At 41.8% G+C, this 22,896-nt stretch overlaps 2 protein-coding genes across 2 annotated transcripts; both read left to right on the top strand.

The window, feature by feature from the left end:
* The first annotated feature begins 841 nt into the window (after nucleotides 1-841).
* Nucleotides 842-6,206, top strand: LOC306715050 (serine/threonine-protein kinase/endoribonuclease IRE1). Its single transcript, XM_079185274.1, has 7 exons — nucleotides 842-930; nucleotides 2,047-3,498; nucleotides 3,617-3,780; nucleotides 3,865-4,088; nucleotides 4,751-4,880; nucleotides 4,985-5,085; nucleotides 5,810-6,206. The coding sequence occupies exons 2-7, from the start codon at nucleotides 2,085-2,087 to the stop codon at nucleotides 5,997-5,999; spliced, it is 2,223 nt and encodes a 740-aa protein (XP_079041400.1). The 5' UTR covers nucleotides 842-930; nucleotides 2,047-2,084; the 3' UTR covers nucleotides 6,000-6,206.
* Nucleotides 6,207-7,613: 1,407 nt separating this feature from the next.
* Nucleotides 7,614-18,487, top strand: ccdc149a (coiled-coil domain containing 149a). The gene is made up of 12 exons (XM_079184430.1): nucleotides 7,614-7,738; nucleotides 8,654-8,815; nucleotides 8,924-8,962; nucleotides 9,681-9,788; nucleotides 9,884-10,000; nucleotides 10,120-10,292; nucleotides 10,781-10,853; nucleotides 11,037-11,121; nucleotides 11,789-11,933; nucleotides 12,163-12,239; nucleotides 15,902-15,994; nucleotides 17,330-18,487. The coding sequence occupies exons 1-12, from the start codon at nucleotides 7,688-7,690 to the stop codon at nucleotides 17,884-17,886; spliced, it is 1,680 nt and encodes a 559-aa protein (XP_079040556.1). The 5' UTR covers nucleotides 7,614-7,687; the 3' UTR covers nucleotides 17,887-18,487.
* The last annotated feature ends 4,409 nt before the right edge of the window (nucleotides 18,488-22,896 follow it).

Raw genomic sequence — 22,896 nt, 5'->3', positions numbered from 1 at the left:
TGACAACCAGGGACTTGTGCGTTCTGTGAGATGACAAAAAACAAAATCCAACATCATTGAAAGGCCAGTAACACAACTCTATTTGCTACATGGAGTGTTGATTTGTTTGTCTGTACTGGACTTGGTCATCACTTAAAAAGTATTTTTTACAGATACAGTTAGAACGTAACGCCACGGCACTGAATTTGATTATGAAATATTACAAAATCATGATAATTGCCTCATACGAATGTCAGACTTCTTTTTCTGGTCTGGACGACAGCTGTAATGCAGTTCCTCTTTATTTTTTGATTTCCTATTTTACACAGACACATGAGAGGAGCCGAGCACTTCTCAAGACAAACTCTTTTACCCTGAAGTAGTTGTAATTTGTTTGCCAACATATCAATATATCAATACAATAATGATATTGTGTAATGATTTCCCTCACAACATATGAAATATTCATTTTCAGTACCAAGGATGCAATCCATGTTGATGTGATGACGATATTTCCCGATCTCTTTGGATGTATTTACAAGTTTGCCAAGACCCAGGGGTGAAATTCAGAGGGGATGTTTGCAGTTACTTTAAAAAGATGAAATGTTACAACAGCTTGCAAAATACTCACATTCAAACAAGGGTGTTAGCTTTATTCCTGCTCTCATTTTTATGTTTAGCACCTTCAACACAAGATTTGGCAGAGGGTAGCCTTGTTGTAACTGCTCATGCTGTACCCTACATGATTTTATGTGTTATTATGAATAGCAGGAAATCCAACTGCAACTAGTCAAAACACGCCAGGCATGGGCGGAGCAAGAGAAGAGAAAAAGGAAAGAACACAGGAAGTCCAGACCATTGAGCTCAGCGCCTGCTTCATTGAAGCAACACGGATCCTGAATCCAGAGTTTGGACCAATCGTACTCTAAGAAGACATTAAACTTCAAAATTGTAAGTGATTCTTATAATTTTTGTATTTCTTCCAAGTCTAAGTAGAGTAATAAACACAAGAAAGTTGAGTTCTAGTGTGTAGCCTGAATGAGGAACTAACATGTACACCATTTTATGTGTACAAGGCCACAACCTGACGACAAGATGGCGCAAGTGTCCGTGAATGGCGGAGGGGTGACAGCAGTGTTAGTTTTATGTGTTGATTTTAAACTATATCGCAATTTGTTTCCTTTTGAACTATACTGTTATGCCACTTGGTGAGCAGTTTGGAAATGGCAGATGTTTGAATCGCCATACTTTAAAAAAGAACGGCAGCCTTGCCAGTGATACAACAAGCAGGAAGTTCACGCCGGGACTTTGTTTCTACCTAAGATTAAAAAAAGGCCGGCACAATCACTAGTGCTTACTTTATTAACATTTCAGTTATGTATGTGTATGTATTCATATATAAATACATAGGCAATATCGATATATCTGTAATAAGTTGAAATTGAAAATATATTGGCATGGCTAAACAGGAACCGGTTCTACATTAGTAAAATCTCCGGAGAAAAGGTCCGGAGTTAGCGGTTCTGCTATCGGTATTGATGAAGTTACGGAATGAGCACAAATCTCCTCTCTCTGTCTCTATGCCTGTCTTTGCATGTGGAGCGGAGTTGTGCTTTAGTCTTAGACACACAACTCCGGCTCAGTACAGTGTGAGAAATAATAAAACAATGTCTATTTTTTTCTTAATTAATTGCCCTTTTTTCTCACAATATAATCAAAAAGAACCGATAAGAGTATCAATAAGGAATAAAACCGATAGGAGTACTCACAATGATAGAATCATAACGATACCCAAGCCTAATCATAAAAAAACATACATTTACAATGTTTCATGTATTTTAAGCAGATGAAATGTTTACTGAAGACCAAATATATCATCAACACACAATGAAATAGGATTATATGTATTCCCGATTAAACATGCTTCAAGCACAAGACTGAAGATATTATAACCAAACTCATCAATACTGGCAGAACTGTCTGTGTAATAGCTCTATAGCTGGTAGTCTGAAGTTTTGCACGGCATCACATGTTTAACATTAGCCTCATGTGTTTGTCTTTCTACAGAAACTCTGAAGCAAAGAAGGAAATATCACCAAACAGTTATGGAAGTCATCCCAAAAGAAAAACAAAACACTATAGTGCAATGTATAATGGACAATGACCTGCAGGCCCTCAAAAATCTACTAAAGGACAACATTAATGACGTTTCCCCATGCAGAGACTGGAATGACTGTGTAACCCCACTGATTGCTGCTGTTGTCAGTCACAAGGAGGATATTTTTTCTTTCCTACTGCAAGAGGGTGCAGACCCAAACAAGGTGTCAGAAAATGGCTTTACACCTTTGCATTATGTCTCTCTATCCAAAGCACCCCTTGCTTTTGTGACAAAACTGCTGGAAAAAAAAGCTAATCCCAACGGAAGTGATGTCAACCAACAAAAGTCGCCACTGCAAACTGCTGCCATCGAAAACCGGGCCGATGTCTTAAAGGAGCTCATATCTGCTGGTGCACTGGTAACAATTTTACCTGCAACTGTCCCTGAACATATTACTCACAATAAATGTATATCTCAGATGATTTATGGCCTTGCATCGGAAGGAGATGAGTTTTTCTCCAAAATCAGACATTTTCTGGAGATGGAAATTGCTGTTCAAGGGGGACCACCTGAAGAAGTGTTTGAAACCTTTGACAGACACATGCTGTTGGAGAATCCTCAGACCCATCTGACCATGGTTGAAACACTTTGTAATGTAACTGGGAAAGATGCAGAAAAATACCGCCAGGGAAGTGTGAAATGGCTGGAGGACACTAAAATAAAAGTCAGTCGCTTTCCAAACATTCTCAGACGATTGGAAGAACTTTTCAGCAAACAAACCTTGGAATGCAAAGATGATACAGACTTAACCAGATCTGAGTACAGAAATGACCAGCAAGAAAGTCCAAATGACCCAACACCAGCTCCTGTTGCAGAATCTGCTCAAACGTCAAATGGTTTACCCATCCAACCTGGTCCATCAAAACAACTACAGAAATTCTCAATCAGCAAGAGGTGGAAAGACAAGTTAAAAAAGCTTGTGAACACTGATGAAAGTGAAAGAACCAGGGTTGGACGCCTGATATATGTGAAGAAAAAAGAATTCCGCATAGCGGTGGGTAGTAATGGTACTGAAGTCTTCTTGGGGCTGATAGATGATGACACTGAAGTTGCTATCAAGAGAAAGTCTAGATGCAACGATGAAGAGCTGAATAACGATGAATTATTTCTAAGACGTCCAGAGCTTGATCATCAATTTATTGTGCGATATGTTGGTAAGGAGGAGGATGAGAACTTTGGATATCTTGCTCTTCAACTTTGTGAATACACTCTGGAAGAATGCATCAAAAATCCTCCTAAAGTTCTAGATAAGAAGAAACTTGTCCGTCAACTCCTCAAGGGTTTAAAGGTGCTTCTTAGTGCATGTGATTCAAGACCTCTAATTCTTCGCCGGGATCTCAAACCACAGAATGTTTTGATCGGTAAGACAAGTAAAAAATATACACAAACATGTAATTCACGATCTAAAAGTCAAAGTGCACAAATATGGATCATATATGATTTTGTTCACTGAATCTATTTACTCCATTTGTCCTGCAGATGTTTTGGGTAGGGTAAAATTAGCTAATTTTGGCATCAGTAGACAGTTACCTAAAGGCCAGACAACGCATCGCTCCGGCAGAGCAGGAACAAAATGCTGGATGGCCAGAGAGACTTTAGAAGGAGGAGCTGACACACCCTACAAGTGGAGCACTGACATACAGGTTAGTGCTTCTGCTATATGAATGTTCTTGAATGTTATATGTGAAAAATATTTTGATAACATAACTGTTATGTTAACTTTCAAGGTGGCAGGGATGCTGATTTGTTATATCCTCTCTGGAGGACAACATCATTTTGGTGACAAACCCAATGGATATGAGTACAACATTCATCATGGGATCTGCCCTTTGGACCATGTTGAAGATGTGGTGGCCAAGCATCTCATTGAGTGGATGAGCAATAAAGAACCAAAGAATAGACCTCAAGTGGAAGAGTGCTTGAGTCATCCATTCTTCTGGAAACTAGACAGGTAGAAAGCCTTTAAATATGGCCAATTAATTCAACTTAATTGTTATTATTTTTATGTTTTGTACCAGGCATAGCGTTAAAAAGGCCGAGTCTACAGCCACAGCCTGCCCTTAAAAGCAATTTCATCCAAATGCTAACATGCTGATGCTAAGCAGGTATAATTGCCATGGCCACTATCTTAGTTTTGCACTTTAGTAGCTCAAACTTGCTAATTAGTTCCAAACAGAAATAAAAACAACACACACACACACACACATTTTTAAATTACAGTTTTGGATGATGGTATTTGGTCAGAAACGAAGTGCTGGACAAACTGAAATCTTGACTTGATGATGGCACTAGAGAAAAAGTGGGGTCATTAGGATTCATTCTTGAGGAACGATGAATGCACGCACAAACTATCAAAGCAATCCATCCAATAGTTCTTGAGATATGAAGAATCATCAAAGTGGTGGACTGGACTACTGATTATTTTAGTCATGCTCGTCTTGTGTTGGATTTTTTTGTTTCTTTTTCTTCGGTTGCTCTTATTTCCCTGTCAATATATTTTGCAATGCCTGTCCATATCACCATTTATTTGCAATATGATATGACAAAAATGTTTACATTGTTTATATCTTGTCAAACAACCACCTTTAACATAGGCTGCATTTTATTTTTCAGGAAAGTAGAATACTTGAGAAAGATTGGAAACGAGAAGGAGGTGGAAAACTGTCGAAATGCTGACCCAGAATTAATTTCCTCGCTGGAGAAAGATGCTGGGGGTGAATCCTTAAAACTGTGGAAGGAGAAGGTGATTTCGACATAACGATTTTAGTATTTATTTGGAACCCCACTAGTTTGTATTCCTTAAGTTAACTTTATCACTATGTATAATTTTAATGTTTTGCATTATAGTTTCCACCAGAGGTGGTCCAGAAGTTGGAGGGCAAGAAGAAACCCTACCCTGAACATGTGGTTGGATTATTGCGCTTCATGCGTAACCTCCATGAGCACTAGTAAGTTAAACTGAATTAAGAAATATGAAGGGCCTTCATATGTCAAGAATAAACTCACCATCAACATGATATTTTCTCTCTTATTTCTCCGTTTATTCTTTTGGTGGAAGGAATGAAAATGTTCACAGTGACTGGAGGACATTTTTTTTCTGAAAAGAGACGTTGATATTGAATTTTTCAATTGTAACTTTTCATTCCCCTGAGCTCCACAAACAAAATCCACCTTTATTGTATTGGGTTGAAGGTAAAAACTGCAAAGTGAGAAAAAATGCTCAAAAGACTGAGCTTTTGATATTTTGATAGGTCCTATTCTTTGCAATGTTAAGGATTCTTGAAGTATGTGTAAAATGAATTTAACATATTTATTGAATATTTTCACTGTTTTACTGGTTTCTTGGTATATGCGTTATGCAATATCCCTTTACTTACATTAGGTATCACATTCATCTCCCCGGCCACATCAGTTTATGTCAATGTCTGCTCCGTTACCTTTTTGACATTATTTTGTTTTTGTTGCCACTTATTACAAAATAAAATCTAAACAAAATAGACCTTTCTCTAATATCTGCTTTTCTGAAAGCAGTTACTGGGTCATCTTACCTTTTTAGGCCTTTAAAAACTCAGTTCAAGGGGTCACTAGCCAAAATGTTGGGAATCACTGGTTATATTGTGGATGACTGTCAGGGATTTTCTTTATAATACAATTTCATCTTTCTGTTTGCAGTCCCGAGGACGCGGCCAAATGTGATCTGATGGTGATGTTTCCTGATCTCTTTGGAGGTGTTTGGACATTTGCCGAACGCGAAGGGTGGAATTCCACTGGAGTCGTAACACCATCTGAAAAGAGTGGAGAGGATCTTAACTTCCCAGTTCAAGAATCTCAACGCATTTCCACTAAGCCAACTGCTAATTGACACCACGCTCGTCATCGCCGTTTTTCAATTTAACAGCAGCTAAATGCAATGAGACCTGGTGCTGTGTGGCTGTTAATCAGTGCAGCAAATTCACTTGCTTATTTTGTCATTGATCTGTCGATTCAAAGTACACTTCCTCATTATTTTGGATTGATTAAGACACTGTGGTGTTAAAATGTTCGTCTGTTTGCACAATTAAAGGCTGTAAATCAATCAATGTGCTGCAGTCCATTTATTTTCCCTTCAAGATACACTGTATTGCAAAAAGACAACTCTGCAAGCCTCTGGATATTGGAGACCTGGATCTCCCAGAATTCCAAAGTTATTATCCAGTAGCTAATGCAAGAACTCTGGTCCAGTGGCAGATTGACGACCCTGATAGACCCTGCAAGGCTGCCTGTATCACGATATGTCACAACTCAAGCCAGCTCGAAGTCATTCTGAAGACCTTGTCCTGTTTTTGACTATGCGTAAACTTTTTGTTTTGTCTTTGAGTTGTGTTTCTGGATTCAAGCCTGTTGTTCTCTGAGCCTTCACAAGATATGCATTTTTGTTTGCAGGAAAGTTCCTTACTATCTTTTCAATTAAAGATAATGTAATGATCAATGTTTCCCTAAAAAATTGGTATTGGATAAAAAAAGCTTTCATGGAAATAATGGTCTTAACCCCTGTCTTCCCTTATCACACTTTGCCCCATACAATTCAGATTTGTTTTCAGATGAATAAAAAAGAATCTTAAAAAGGCTTGGGAAAATATATTTTAGTTGTAACTTCAACAGATACTTGGTTTAATGCACTTAAATGTATCCAGTCGTATTAGAATAAGACACCAGTTAATTAAAAATAAAGCGATTCATCTATTTCACTGTTCTCAGGTAAAACCGAATTCAATATTTCCATCAGTCCTGCAAGGATTCTCTTGGTGAAAATCTCTGTCCTAAACTCTAAGTGAATGGTTTGCAATTTTGCAGAACTAATTCTATCTAATGATTATCTTATTACTTTTTATATTTTTTGGCATATTGAATATGTTCAGAATATACTGCAAATTTAAACTTGAATTTAAATATGTTCATTTTTATATTTTGTGTTACTAATACATGATTGTAAGATGTGTTTTGTCATGTTTGTGCTATCGTTATTGCACAATGTCAGTCAAGTATAATTTCCCCTGTCTCAATGCACCCAGCAATAAGTTAATAATATCCTTTGTACCATAATACAAGGTGAGAATTAAGGCCCAATTCACGAATCTAATTCTGAAGCTATAAGAGCTAAATATAAATCATTAAAATGTCTGACTTATTTGTATCCAATGTTGATCACAATTACATTTTTACAATGACTGCGTGCTTTTATTGTGAAGGATATCTTGTTCAATTTATGTTATATTACAATAATTCCTCTTCAGGATCGCTCTTGTTTAGCTTTACTTCCAAATAGTGCAGGCTATCCAGTGTTTCTTTAAAATTTGTAAATCAGAATTGCTCAAAACTCATTTTCTTCCACGATGATTTTATTTTCAATGCAATACCGGAAGAGTAATCTTCTTCTCATCCACGGGACTTGACAGTAGAGTCAAAGAAAAAAAAAAAGAAAAGTGACGTTGCAGGATAAACAAACGGAGCTTGGGCAGAGTCAGAGAGGACAACCTGTATTCTGACATTTTGTCCGAATATTTTCGGACGATGCAGTCTTCTAAGAGGAGCGAGAGTGACTGGCAGGGGCTGGTCAGCGAGGTGAGTGGATGGCGAACGCCGCGAACAGCTGTTGCGGAGACGGACTGATTTTTTGCAGACGCTCCCTTGGACCGTGTGGAACGAGCTTCGCTGTCTTGGCATTACTTAATAACAGACCGAGGAGCTTTTTAACGTCACACAGAAAACCTGTTGACGTTACTTGTTCGTGTTTTGCTCGATATGCTGCAGAACAAATGAAGGGGTAAGCTAGCGTGCTGTTGTGTCAGACCGACAGCATCACGACCCCTCATCCAGCATGCAGCGACACTCCTGCCCGCCTCTTCAACATGTACAGTACGGTGATATGTATCTATATATAGATATATATATATACATATACATATACACGTTTGACCAGACGTATAAGACACCTGTGGGGCTGCATTTAACCACTTGTGAACATAACTAGAACCAATTCAAACCTAACTTAAGTGAGATTCGATGAATAGGGATATACATATATATTAAATATACTTGAAAATGTAATGTAAGCCTATAGCTGGCTGTTATTAGCATACAAAACGTTATGTGAAATGTGCAAAGCAACAAAAAAACCTTTTTTGGAAACTCAAACAGTAATACCAAATAGTAATTCAATTACTTGTGGTCGAGCCTGACTACACACTGCCTCTGCACAGCCAGCTCTGCAGCTGCTACTTAATTTGGTTATAGGCGGGTCTGACAGCTATCGAGGTTTACTCTGCTGTGTCTTATCTCCACCTTAAACACTTGGCTCCAGTGTGTGTGTTTTTCCACCTGTGGGGAACCGTTCGGGGCCAAGAACAAACTGAATGATGGTGTTATGATTGATGGATAAGATGTGACCTGTGGTCCCTGGAATTAACACGGAGCTACAATGAACTGTATCCACACAAAAACTCTCTGTTCTCTCCCTGTGTGCGCTGTTTGTCTCAGTTCCTGGTGTGTAAGCGCAAGCTGGAGAGTAAGAAGGAGGCCCTGCTCATCCTGTCCAAGGAGCTGGACACCTGTCAGCAGGAGAGAGACCAGTACCAGCTGATGGCCAACCAGCTGAGGGAGCGCCACCAGGGACTCAAGAAAAAGTACAGGGAACTCATTGTGAGTGGTTCAAGGTGACGCTGACTCTTTGTGATGAAGCAGTCTGGTCATGCTCAACAGTATGACGACGAAGAATATTTTGATTGTTTGACTCTTTTCACATTTTAGGATGGGGACCCCTCCTTGCCGCCAGAAAAACGCAATCAAGTAAGTCGCGGTTGATTTAAAAGTCAAGTATTTGCCTGCATTATATTGCAGTGTAAATGTGATGTTGACTTAGTTTGGTGAGGATAACCTCTGGCACGTGACTTCACATCGAATACAGATCACGTGCTCACACCGCTTGCAGACTTGTTATATGACAGCAGTAACAACATGCCCCGTTTACCAGATAATCACAGTTTGGGATAAATGTTAAGGTGGTTGTGTCTGTAGGACTCTGCCTGGTGGTGCGTTCAAGGACGCCGTGACAACCAGAATTTAAGAGTTGGCGGCTGAACTGCATTATAAAAAAGGAGTCTTGCTGATTAGAGGGCAAACACCAGTATTGTAAAAAAGGATAATGCTGACATGCACACTAGATCACTTTTTATATCAAGTAAATAATGTGATTCGTGGACATCAGATGTATTTAGTTCTGATAGTTATTATTTAGAATTATATTGTTTTTTTCATAACTCTATTTAGCCTGTTTTTGATGGTGCATGACCCATTCAAAAGCAGTTAATGAAAACAGTTGACAGCTGTGTCTGTGTGTTAACAATTGTTCCTTGAGCTGAAGAAGAAAGATGTGCAGTGCTACCCAAATCGAATGGGTTTTATCGGTGGATTTCTCCACGACGGATCAAGTGGCCTTTCACCAGCTGTTTTGCAATAAATGACCGTTCACTTCATTTCTTCTTCTCCTCCTCCTCGTTCTCCTCAGGTGAACCTGGCTCAGCTGTTGCGAGACTCGAGGGAACGAGCAAAAAAGCTGGCTGAGGAGGTGAAGGAGCTGACTCAGAGACTCACGGAGGCCCAGGGGGACAACAAGGTGACGTGAGGATGACCCCTCCTCACGGTGCAGTGAATGAGTAGATGTGTTCGAGAGAAACGGTGAATTCAACATGTTTTTCCTGTTTTCTGCAGCTCCTGAGGATGACCATTACTCGACAGAGGCTGGGGGACGAGGAGGTGGGGGCACGCCATTTCCCCCCCCATGAACGGGAGGATCTAGTTCACCAGCTTGAGAGAGCGGGGCTACAGGTTGATACAGTTCCTTTGCTGAAAATAGCGTGTGCACCCTCAGCAAATTCTTCTCTCGTGAACAAAGCTGTAAGCGCTCTCACAAACACTTTTTTGCCTTGCTGCTTTTTTTTCCCTAGATGGTGGAGATGGAGCACAACATGAAGGCCGTGACGGACGAGCTGCAGGACGTGAAGGCGGAGCGCAGCGTGTTCAGGGAGAAGGCCTACCGACTCAACGTGGAGCTCAACCACGTGTTGGGTAACCGCGAGGCTCGCATCATCGACGTGGACGCCCTCTGCATGGAGAACAGGCAAGTGGGACAAAGAAGCAGATCCCAAGTACACACAGCTGCCTCCAGTGGTCACATCGTTTCAAGTCCGTTGCACTGTTGTCCGTTTTCTGAATCTTCTCTCCTCTTTTTCCTCTTTCTGATGCTTCACCGAGACATTTTAAACTCTAAATTTCATTTTTTTTTATTAATCATTTTCTAACATGCTTTTTAATAAAGGGGAAACATGTATGAAAATTAGGTCATTAACATTACACAACATCAGTACAACACAACATTAGTAAAGGCCCATTTACAATATCTTTGGTACCCTTTGCGTAGTAGTTGCACCTTTTTTTAGCTTTGCTAAGATTTAACCAGAGTACTGATCCGATACCAGTGTTTAAATGTTTAAAAAATCATACATGTGATTGTCTTCAAGTTAAAACTATTATAGTCTGGTATGTCTTGCATGTAATCAATTGTGTTACGTGTGCGTTGGCTCTCCTGATGTATCACTTTGATCGTAGGTATTTGCATGAGCGCTTGAGCCAACTACAAGAGGAGGTGAACCTGCTGAAATCCAACATCATGAAGTACAAGGTGCGGATGAAATGCCTCTGATTTCGGCCGCTTTATGAATCCTGAACAGTTGATTTGACTTCTGTTAAATTTGTATTCTTCTGCGTATACGCACTAAAAGCAAGACTTTTAATTGATATTGTTCATCAAACATGGCGCGGTCAGCTTTTATTCTCTTGTTTTTTTTTCCCCCCCTCCGCACAGACGGCTCTTGAGAGGAGGAAAAACTCCAGCACATATGGGAAATCAAACAGCAGTCCCCTCACTGGAGTTCTCTCAGCCAAGCAAGGTGAAAACCACAAACTGTTCAGCTCACTTTGAAACTCCGACATAAATAGATGGCCGATCTGGAGAGTGTTGAAGGCCATCGCCTCAGTCTTTATGGCACGTACGGTAGTTTTTGATCCGATAAACTCTTCAACTGATTCTTTCTTCAGTGTAACAAATCAGTTTCTTTAAAAGGCCCCTTGGTTCCTTGCCGCGTATCAGCGCTTTATTTAATAACTCTTTTTTTTTTTTTTGCGCCGATGCTTCAAGCCACCGCCCCGGACTCCAGCTGGGCTCCTAATTGTATTCTGAGTGGTAGAGAGCACCACTGGCAGGGAAATGAGCCTGCCAAGATGACTGACAGTTGCTGGCAGCAGCAGCACAGTGGGCTCCGGAGTTAAAGAGAGGAGAGTGTCACTAGTAGACAGCTGTTTCTAACTCTCCATCACTGCCTTGCTCTTGTCATGCTGTTTTTCTCCCCGTCTCATGTTAAAGCACCCTCTCTTTTATGTATATTTTTGTAAGTTTTGTGAAAGTTTTATCCGTGCGTTATTGGCAGGTTGTAGGAAAAGCACCACATATTGTCGTTGATGGCTTCAAATTCAAATTGCTTTCTCATTCATCTTTCATCCCTGTGTTTCTTTATTAATCTGCCATCCCTATTTTGTCCTCTCCCTCTCCGTTTGTAGTCCAGGAGATGCTCCTGGAAGAGCAGGGCTGCAGCCTGCCAGCCACGCCTCAGTCCATCTCTGACCTCAAGTCCCTGGCCACGGCTCTGCTGGAGACCATCCATGAGAAGAACCTGGTCATCCAGCACCAGAGGCACACCAACAGGTATTGAAATGCGACATAACAGTGATTCTCTGACTCATTGGATCCTTGCTGACTGCAAGGGCTTACGGCGCACAAGCAGAATGTTTGCATACCTGTTCTGAAAATCCTCCTCCACCTCCAAGGCAAACACTGAACTGTGACACACAAACACACACACACGCACACACACACACACACACACACTGTTCATCAGTCCCAAGAAACCTGATCCATTGTATTTGGTCTGCAGGATCCTTGGAAACAGAGTAGCAGATTTGGAAAGGAAGCTGAAGACGTTGGAGGTTTCTGGACTCTGGAGTCTTCCAGGTGGGTCTCAGGGCCAACAAAAGAACCACTTCAGCTGTACCACGTTGCAGCTTCCTTACTGAAGTCCTGAAATCATTTCAACCTGACATCAAACACAATCCTCTTAGAGAACAAATACAGAGTAATAACAGTCATTTACATCTTTTTATATATATATATTCTTTAAATATTTGCATATGCTTTGACCTGGTTGGAAATTTAAACTGTACCACACCATTAGCAAACATGACCGTGTGCCTATGGGCCGTTTTTGTGCGTGCTAACCAGGTTAACCAGTTCCAACCAGTTAACTTGTGATAAACTGTCTCATTTCTGTCCCCTTTTTATAATTGGGAATTTGCTTTAGAAATTTGAGAAGAGAAATGTTTTTCCGAACATTAATCCTCTCTCTCGTTTCATTTCAATCCCTTTTTTTTTCATCATTTATATTTTTGAACGGATTCTTGTGTCTTTTTCTTTCTCTAAATACATGATTGAGGTTTTATGTTGATAACAGTGTGCCTTTTCTCTCTCTCTTCTCTGGCTGCGTCTCAGGCTTGACCTACCGCGTATCCGTGGGAATTGGGAGTATGTATTCCTTCTGCCCCACTTAGCCCATCCATGCCCTCCGCTATGTCACGCCAGGACAAATCTGGGCAGACGCCCAGAAAGCGTGTCACCTCATGCCCACCGTTTACAATGTGTTTACTCCATTGACCACCCGCTCATGTGTCTGTTCCTGATACCATTGACTGCAGCAGGCTGTATGAGTATCAAACGCTGGTCCTTTTGGTCTAGTGGATCCGTCTGAAATGTGCCGTTCAGAGAGAAAAAAAAAAAAAGATCATTTATTAACGTTGGGGTTGGGACTGTTTTACGGGCAGGAGAGACCGTGTTAATGCAGCGCACTGCTTTCTTCTGGGTTGATTTAAAAATAGGCTCAGATGCTTTCTGGCAAGATTTTGAATCGTAAATCATTTGAGACCAAGACTGAAGGCTGTCATAGCAGAGAGAGAGGGGTATGATGCAGACTGTGTAGTTGGGCGTAAGAGAACAAGAAGTGATCAACAGACAAAACGTTATTTTTCTGAGAATTGGGGTCAACACAATACAGTGTTTTTAGGATATGAGAGGGAGAATGAATAGTGAAATATGCTGTCGATACTGCAGATATTCTTTTTAACATTCTTGGCAGAGAGTGGAGAAAAGCAACATTAAAATTGAGGAGCAAAATGTAATTTAAATTTAAAAAAAAATGTAGATCTGTATCCATGCATTATGAAACCCAGGCTTTAATATTAAATATCTAACATGCACTGTATTTATAGCAGCCCTTACATTTTGCTAAGACGTCTGTCAGCTGTTCCCTACCTTTTTAAAACAAATTATTATAATAAAAATGTCATCCTTTAGAGCAGCAAAACCAAACAAAAATGTAAACTGCATGAAAACGTTCTATCAAAAACTACATTTGATGTCTGAAAAGAATTTCCAAATGCAACCAGGAGACGAGACGCTCCACCGAGTGAATAGTTCCCGGCTTTTCCCACTGGAGGGGGATGTTGTGCCGTGCATGAACCAAATTGAGAGGTGGAGAGACTGCGGCTGGATGGAGGTGCCCTGTCATGAGACCGTCATTCTCACCGCCATAAAACTGACAAGCATCCATTACTGAAAATGATTGCCCACATTACAAACACATTTAGGGGAATGTGCCGTTATTAGGGAATTTGTCGGCGAGGGCCCAGAGTGCCTGACGACCACGCTGTCCACCACAGTTAGGGAGACAGAAATATATAGAGGGACGTGAGCGTCTGTGGCCTTGATGTGATATGAAGTTGTGCTGATGGATATTAAAGGCAAACAGGATAGGATGGAGGGCCTTGGCCGCCTGTCTGAGGCCCGGAGAACAGTAGAGGTGACTACTTCGTCTCCGGATGAGGGAGAGACAAAAACAATAACAATGACATCGATGCAGTGAGTCAGATAAAGTTGTGATTGATAGAACCCCATCAGTCCTCCAGTCCACCCAACACCCCCCCCCCCCCCCACTCCCCCATGGTGACGGAGTGCAAGCTGAAATGTAACACAGCAAGTGAAAGCTTGTCAGTGTGCATCACCTATTGGAAAATGCATCCATGTAGCTCTGTTTTGGACAGCACAGCATCTCAGTGGAGGGTTTAAGCATGTGACTGTTTGATAGACGTCTCTTCTTTTTTTTTTTGCCCTCTCCTTATTGGTGATATAGAGAATGTGATCTGATATATTGGAGTATCATATCATGCAGAAGAGTCTGTCATCTTTGCAGGATGGGTGCAAACGCATAGACAGTATGTCATATGTGTGATGAGGAGACGGATCGATGGCTGGACATGCAGCTGCCGGTAGGGTTTAAAGGAAGTCGCTGGTGCCTCCCCCCTGAGTGCTGCCTGGCTCCTGGAGACACTGCTGTGCGCAGTAACCAACACCACCTTTATTATTGGCTTTCAAAGGCAGTCTGCAGAAGTCCTCTAAGGCCTCACTTTCAAAACTTGAAGACATGCCAATGGTCACAATTGTTCGAATGGAGATTCTTCTCAACTGATATCGATTGGTTGATATCTGTTTGTATCGGGTCGTGGGCAGTCACTCAAATGTCATACGTGGCTATTTTAACTAATCATTTTATGATTGAAAGAGAAACGAGGCTACAAGTCTACTTCCACGTGAGCGATACTTCAAGCTAAATGCTAACGTCAGCACGCTAACGTGCTCACAGTGGCAATGCTAACGTGCTAATGTTTCCCATCTTTATTTACAGTGTTCGCACGCTAACATTTGGTCAACAGCCATAAACACAATTTATGGGACTGTCATTAGTTTTCCAGGTAATTTGGTCATAAACCAAAGTACGAGACTAATTGAAATGTTGACCTGGAGTCACCAAAGTTATTATAATTCACCCTGAGGGCGCATGAATGTTTATACCAAATTGCGTGGCAGTCCATCCAGTAGCTGTTGAGCCATTTCAATCAAAACCATCTGACATAAATGATTACAACACCCGTCTCAAGTAAAGGAACTTTTTAGACAATCGGCAACTTTGTTGGTATGTAGAAGCCTCGGGATCCAACCAGCACCCACCCAATGCTATCGCTCACTGTTCCCACATCAGTGTCAACACTGAGCATCCACCACAATATGGCCGGCATCCATAACAATATGGTCTCCGTTCGCCATTCATGATTCTCACGCATCGTGTCACCCAGTCATCCATTTTCTCATTCTTCTGTTTGTTTTTGTGCCTCACACTTGAATGGTCAGAGAAACAGGCCTATTCAGGGGGGTTTCTGTGAAGGCACAGGCTGATGTGCACAATTACAGGCTCGTGTGTATTCACATGTCTCTGTGAAGACAATTTTGTGTGTGTGTGTGTATTTGTGATGTCTGGTTTATAGCGCACAGTCTCCTATGAGTAGCATATGGTGTCAGCCTAAGAGGCGTGCAGCCATCACTAATGAAGACAGATGACAGGGAGCTGAAACCACTTCCTGTGAGCACTGCAATGCATACGTGCGTGTATGTTTGTACACACAACACGGCGCCATACATGTGCTCGGATGAGCTCCATCCATATCCTAACATGTCCCAAAACTCTTCATACCGCTCACTTTGTGTTTTGTGCCTTGTTTGGGGTCTTGCAGGGAATCGAGACAACTTCACACTGAGTGAAAACCTTCAACCGGAGCTTCACCCAACGCCCGCCACGTCTCAGCCGTACACGCAGCCACTCAAAGGTGAGCGTGCCTATTCTGTTTCTCCAGCCATTGATAAGAGAACCCGCAGCTCACGGGACAAACACTGCAATTAGCCACCTCGTGCTAAACACTCCTTGCTATCTTCCACGTTTAACCCGAGTCCTATCCCGTCTCGCCTCCACTCCTCTCTGCTTCTCATTGGTGCAAGCTGCCCAAATGCCATGGCATTTTGGAAATGTGAAGCAAATTCTCGCCCGCTGACATTCAGAAACTTCTGCCGTGTTCCTTTTGAAAGGGGATGGGGGACGGGGGGGCCATAAATATGGATGCCAGTTCAAGTAATGTTGCTTTCTTCCTGGGTGTTTTTGTGTGTGCGTGCGTGTGTGTGCATGTGTGTGTGTGTGTGTGTGTGTGAGTGTCTGAAAAGGTGGCTGAGACTCCATGTGCAGTCTTTAACCTTTTTGCCTGCACATCCACAAATATGGGTCAGTAATCCCCAAAGTGAGAACATATTTGGGTGAAGAAGCAGAACTAAGCTGTTGCTATTGCCGAGATGCGGGGCGTCACACTTGTCTTGCGTCCCCTTGTCTGGGGGGCACTGCTGCTATATTTAGCCTGTTGCCATGGAAGCACTTCAGTCACATAAGTAATTGAAATAACTTTCTACGTTGACACAGTGGTCCAGAGGAGGAAAGCTCTCCTCGTGTTTTCTTTAGAAAGTGTTTTTTCAACATATTTCAATTTTCTCACAAAATAAAAGGATAGAAATAGTTAAACGATGGACTGGCATGGCTTCATGGGCCTTGGTCTGTCAGCACCCTTAGTTTATATTGGCTGTTCAATTACTTAATAATCTTTTGTTACTGACTATCATTGTTTTGTGTTTTAGATGCTTTTTTTGCTCCTTAATATTCATTGTAAACTCTGGCTGAAATGCTGCATCTCAACTCGAGTTCTTTATTAGTAATATTATCGTTAAACATAATTATTACAACAATTTTCACAATCTTATTTGAAGTTCTTTATCAAGCAAAAATGCCAAATATTAGCTTTTCCCATTTCTACTTCCCTCTGTTTCATATTATTGCAAATCAAATAAAGTTGTACTTTCATATGTTGGTCAAACAATATCAGTCTTCAACCATGAATGTTTCAGTGAAGGAGGAGTTGAAGTAGATGTAACAGAAGGTATTGTTGTTGTTATTGGCAGCTCTATTTTTTGGTAGTTGATCATGCTGATGTTGCCAGATAACCCAAATCAGAGGCCGCCTTACTTCAGAATAGGTCCAAAAGTACTAGTTTTTTTGGTGCATCTATGGCCTCTGATCAAGTGAGTAATTAAAATGACCAGTTGTCTCATCTTCCCTCTCCCAGTTGTGTCAGACGACAGAAGTACACATGAATCATCGTGGGAATGCCACGCTGCTGGCAGCGACCTTGGCACAGATGGCGTCAGCAGGGAAGACGCACCTGCACTGCTCAACAGCCTGGAGCCTCTAGTGGGGGTGGAGACGAATGGGATTGACAGGCGAGGGGGAGAAATCGTGACCCTGACGGAAGACGGCGCTCTGATCGAGCTGGAGGAGGGGCGGAGTCCGGTGGAGGAGGCGGGGCATGAGGTGGAGGGAGTTGAGGAGGATGAAGAGCTGGGCTCCACGGTGGAGGAAGGAGAAGAGGCGGCTCTGGCACTGGGTGTCGCGTCGGACCTTCCGTGGCTTCCAAATGTGCAAGCCTCTGTAGATCAATCAGAGGTGGGCCATCAGCCCTGCAACTCCCGGGACGCTCGGTCAAATCCCGCGCCTGAACATGTGGAAACCTCACTATCAATCCCAGAGACCCAGCGCACAGAGGTGTCGAATGCAGGAGGGTGGGACATCGTAGAACTGCAGGGTGACACTACCTGTCGTAGTGACAACCTTGGCATGATCTGACGTCACTGAAAGCCTTTTAAATCCTCGTCCTTGTCGTTCGTGCTGGTAATTGCATTAATCGTCCCTAGTTGCATTCACACAGCGTGGCCGCCGCTCACCAGTTCCACCTCGCAGCTCCGTTTCAGTCAATAAAACGGAGAGAAAACACTTTTTCAGCCGCCGTCGACGGAGCCGGAGGTGCACTTTGTATCTAGACAGGCTTGTTGCTGCGCAGGAACAGGCAATCTGGAAATCAATGGAGTTGCAAACTCCATGCCCTACAGGAAGAGTTTAGCTATGAAAATAAAAGATATGGCAGCCTCAGCTCCTCTGCCCCATATTCCCTTCTTCCTCTCCCCTGCGATAAGATAATCCCAATTGTTTGCTTTCGTCTTCCTCCCAGAGGAGGCCAACAAGCCGAGTGCTGCATTTTGTTGTTACTCTCATAGGTGGTCCAAACACTTGTAATGAATGTTTTGTGAATATATGTAAATTAATATTCAAGATTCTATTTATGTATATTCATCTGTATGGGTGAATATTACTGATCTGTCAGTTTTTATTTTTCCTTATTTATTTTAATTTAGAAGTCGATATCTGGATGAGACTACACGTGCCTTATATGTGGAAGTACTGTATTTATTGATATTTATTCATATAAATGCATGATTCCGCAATATGACCTGTCTCGAAGTTGGTCTTTTCCGACCCCTGCACATACACAACAGAAAATATCTGAGGGACTTGTACCACAGGATGTACTTGGAAGGTAAAAGCAATGGTGAAGATAGTTTGATTTGTGCAATAGATAAATGGTGAAATAGCTTTAAAAAGCCATGCAGAAATAATATAGTAATTGATATGGTTGAAATAGGTTTCTGAAAGTAGCCTAGTGAATAAATGGTTAAAATAACTAAAATCAATGGCTAAAATTGGATAAAGAAAATGCAATGTTGACCAGACCGACCTGAACATTGACAGATCAAATGTACGATTGGAACATTATCCACTTTAAATAACTATTTAACGATACCGTCGTCAGTAAAGGGGTGTTGAGTTCATCCTCTCGGGGCACGTTTTTCTATTTTTCTTGCTCTTAGTATCGGCTCGCTCCTCTTTAAGCTCGAAACCGCACAAGGAGCAATTCAATCGGATTGAAACTTCCACTCTGACACAGAGGCTGACTTTGTGAACTTGGTGTAATATTTGTTTGAGCTTTCACACACAGATGAGGTTTGTTTGATAGTAATGTTCTGAACCAGAAAATGAGCCCATATCTGCAGAAAATCTCTCTGACTAATTTCTTTTAGTGTTCACAAGGTTGGTCTCTCATTAATTCTAAATGCAGCAGTCTCAGTCTTTTGATTGTTTTACAGATTAGAGCGGCTTAACTTGATTCTCTTCTCTTTTTTTTTTACAGCCTTGGGAGAGAGGATTGTTCCCGGCATCCCAAATGAGTTGTCTAAAATTCTTCAAATTCTATTTTTAATTGAATTAATGTATACATTTTTTGGAAAGATATTTATTGCATCTGCCACCGTTTGGGGTTTTCCTTCATGTCCAAAAGAATGTTTATTTTCTGTTCGATGTACATAAATATGCGAACACATACACACAAAGTGTCTGAGCATGATCGTGTAACTTTAAAAACAAAGTTATAGACACCAAACGTCTTCCAGCACCGTGAAACGGATGCACAGACACGCCCATTTTGTCTAGCAGCCAGAGTCCACAACCCCACTGTGCATTGGGAGTCGGTGGTGAGGCCTTCTCTTCCTGCATGCAGGTGACAGCTGGCCTCTCCAGGCCAACGCAGTGTAAAAAGCCAGAATCCATGAACTGCTTATTTTGCAGAAAGCCACTTGCTATTTTTAATCTCTGACACAAAATAGAGGCGAAGAGAGAGAGAGAGAGAAAGAATTGAAGCTCTGGAGCTACAGTATGGTGCGTACCCAGTGTCGGCCCGGTGCCAGGCAGCTGATTTGGCACACTGCAGCGAGCCTTTTTTCTCCAATGAGTTTAAGTTTATAAACCAGATGGAGTCTAAACTAATGGAATTGTAAGATGATACCAGCTTGCATTGGGTTCTTCATAAAGTCGTTGACCTTTTTTTATTTTTTTTTGCATATCTGTTAAAAAAAGAAAGAAACACTATAGTGAGACGCATTGTCTGATTCAGGGAAGACTTGGTAAGAAAGAGTCACGGTTGTGGGCCGGTTAAAGGTGGGACATGGGTTAGAGTTGATCATATTTATTTGTATATATAAAGAATCGCAAATGAACAGACGCCGTATATCGGCTTTGTGTATATGTTGGCCGATGTATACAAATAAATTAAAGTGCAGAAATGCCAAAGATATGTTTGGGGTCTTTTAGAAATAGTCTGACCATTACATAGTTTGTCCACCAGAGAGCACTGACAAATTGCAAATCGTCCCACTCAGGACATGTCGTGGCCAAAGTTCTCAACATGTAGATGTTTTGTGTTTAAGCCAATACTGGATTTCTTGAATTCTTTAATATTGAGATCGGTATTTGCGTTAAAAATCCAGTATTGGTCAGGTTATACCAGGAAACCCCAACATTTTTAGGTGACTTTATCAATATCGGACAGCTCGTGGTGATTTCAAGCTCTTATGAATGCATCGCCAGATAGATTAGGCACAAAAGAAGAAGAAGACAAAGTAAGACTCGTAAAGAGAGAATATGTGGAGGTGTATTGCTTGCTTAATCAATAACTACTTGAAAAAAAAAAAACAACCATGATAGAAAACCCACCTGTATATGAGCTTTTTACTCGCTAAACATTGATCAGAGACGTATCACACGGCTGAAAGGTTCAGGTTGCCTCCCCAGACCCCAAAGAGCAAAAGGAGGATTGTTGAGAGCCGTTGAAGCCAATCATCACCACTCCAGATAAAATGAGCCAACAGTACCAGACCGCTAGCCCATGCCAAAAACTAATCTTAGCCCCTTATCTGTGACGGCGACATCCCCCACTAGAGGGCAAGTAAAAGAAAAGTGCATTGTGAAGTGCTTTGATTGGCCCCATGCTGCTTCGATCAGTCAGGTGTGTGTTCGGCCCCCCCCCCCCTGTATTTGTGGTTCAAAGAGAGATCAAGGGAGGAATCATTTGTACGTGTGTGCATGACTTTTGTAGCTTTGTGCCTACCCTTTCATGTTTTAGATGTTGAGAAGGGTTGTACCATATCATACACCACTCATCTTATCACAGTATCAACCCACTTTGTTCTGCCCCCCCTACCCCCCTCCAGTTATCTTACCCTGGAGCCTGGATAGTGGGAGAGACCAGCCGGGGTCACAGCAATGCTCACTGGCTCTAATAAGTGTGACCAGGGAGGTTTTGACATCCCATCATCTCTGGGTCCTCCAAAGGTTTGAGGGATAGGGGTGGACAGGGGCATGTGGAGCCAGCAGTTTCCAGGCCAACCACTCAGCAGGGTTAATTACTATACTACCCAGATGCCCCTTCCAGTGATGGTCGGTGCCCTTGTGATCCATGCTTCTTTCGCTCACCCCGCTTTTTTTTTTTTTTTCCGCTTACCTGAGTTTTATCATGTGGCGCCTCCAAGACGCAGAGAGCGCCGCAGGACTTTCTCCCCGGGGGTGCTGCGATTTGAGGAGTGTAACTTTCTGCTCTGTTGCTGACAATGCTGTTATTATCTGAGATAATAGAGGAAAGAGGAGGGGGGAGAAAAAAACAGGCAAAAATATGTCAATCATCTTTTATCCCGCTTGTTTCATGTGGAGATAATAATTCTAATGTATCAGAGACACGATATGCATAACTGCATCATTTGCTCGGTTTGCATTTTCATATGGACTCTGCAATTACCATGTGGATTTTCTCATCGCTTCAGCCGTCAAATTTGAATATGATTTAGTCAGTTGATAGGTAAATTGTGTCTCGACTCCACTTTATGAAGGCTATGTAAATTTAGTCCTAAAGTGCAAACGGTGACGTTGTATGAGCTCAACATTGCCAGAAATAAACATATTTAGTTTTCGTTGCTTATTTAGATGAGTAGATTGATATCACTCTCATATCTGTTTGCTAAATGTGAAACTAGAGCCTCATCATCACAGATATGAGGGTGGTATACATATTCTCATCTAACTCAACAAGACAGCATATAAAATGTCAAACTATGCCATTAAAGCAACTTAAAATGTGCATGTCGTTGAACAGTTTTTCAAATTACAGAAAGATTGTAAATACACTGGAATCACTGCATCAGCCCTCATATCAATATAGAACTTTCTTTGATAACTGAATACTTGCTGCTCTGCCGCTGCCTGTTGTTCTTTGTCCCGTGTGACCTACCGCAGTAGTTTACAGATTACCGACTAATTGCATCAAAAACAACATGGCTCCGAAGGGCCCTGCTGGCCGAGCAAGGCCGGCAAAGTTGCTGGATGTTGGAGGAGTGTGAGCTTGTGGACGGCCGATAAGCAGAAAGGCCACGCCTGGGGTCAGCACGTAGCCACGGCGTACAGTCAGATCTCTATTAAGATAGGAGATGGTGGGCCGGTGTGATAAGAGCTGACAGGACCTGATGTGATATCAGTGTTGGGGCATCAGCTGCAGATGCTACCTTCCCCTTCCCAGCAAGAGAATCACGGTTGGGCCAAACGTATTCTAGGCATTGGTATGATGAGGTAGTCCTTAATTATCTGTCTCTGGTTGCTTTGTTTTTCTTTGTAGTTGTTTTGAGGGTCGGTTTTGGTCATTTTGTGTCTATTTAGGTGACATTCTGCCGTCTCAGGTGCTGTATTTGAATGAAATGTTACTGTACAGCCTTGATATGAACAAACAAATCAACGAAAACAAGTATTGGTGAGGATTTGGTTGTCAGTCACTCAATACTGACTGTTGAAAATGACTGTGATCAGGATCTGGATCAAAAAAACGATCAAGACATTTCTACTTTTTATTGAGCTCTTTGACTTTCCAACAATAACAGTCACTTGAAACAGAGGCATGGGCCTCCGAACCCTCGGACCCCTTGG

The sequence above is a fragment of the Pholis gunnellus genome (assembly GCF_910591455.1).
Source record: "Pholis gunnellus genome assembly, chromosome: 23".
Taxonomy (NCBI): Eukaryota; Metazoa; Chordata; class Actinopteri; order Perciformes; family Pholidae; genus Pholis; species Pholis gunnellus.
This window is presented reverse-complemented; position numbering and strand designations above follow the sequence as displayed.

Coding starts and splice junctions, on each gene's coding strand:
- LOC306715050 (XM_079185274.1), top strand. CDS start 2,085: ATGGAAGTCATCCCAAAAGAAAAACAAAACACTATAGTGCAATGTATA. Junction 4,881..4,984: donor TAAAACTGTGGAAGGAGAAG/GTGATTTCGACA, acceptor TTTGCATTATAG/TTTCCACCAGAGGTGGTCCA. Junction 5,086..5,809: donor CGTAACCTCCATGAGCACTA/GTAAGTTAAACT, acceptor TTCTGTTTGCAG/TCCCGAGGACGCGGCCAAAT.
- ccdc149a (XM_079184430.1), top strand. CDS start 7,688: ATGCAGTCTTCTAAGAGGAGCGAGAGTGACTGGCAGGGGCTGGTCAGC. Junction 8,963..9,680: donor CGCCAGAAAAACGCAATCAA/GTAAGTCGCGGT, acceptor CGTTCTCCTCAG/GTGAACCTGGCTCAGCTGTT. Junction 11,122..11,788: donor AGTTCTCTCAGCCAAGCAAG/GTGAAAACCACA, acceptor CTCCGTTTGTAG/TCCAGGAGATGCTCCTGGAA.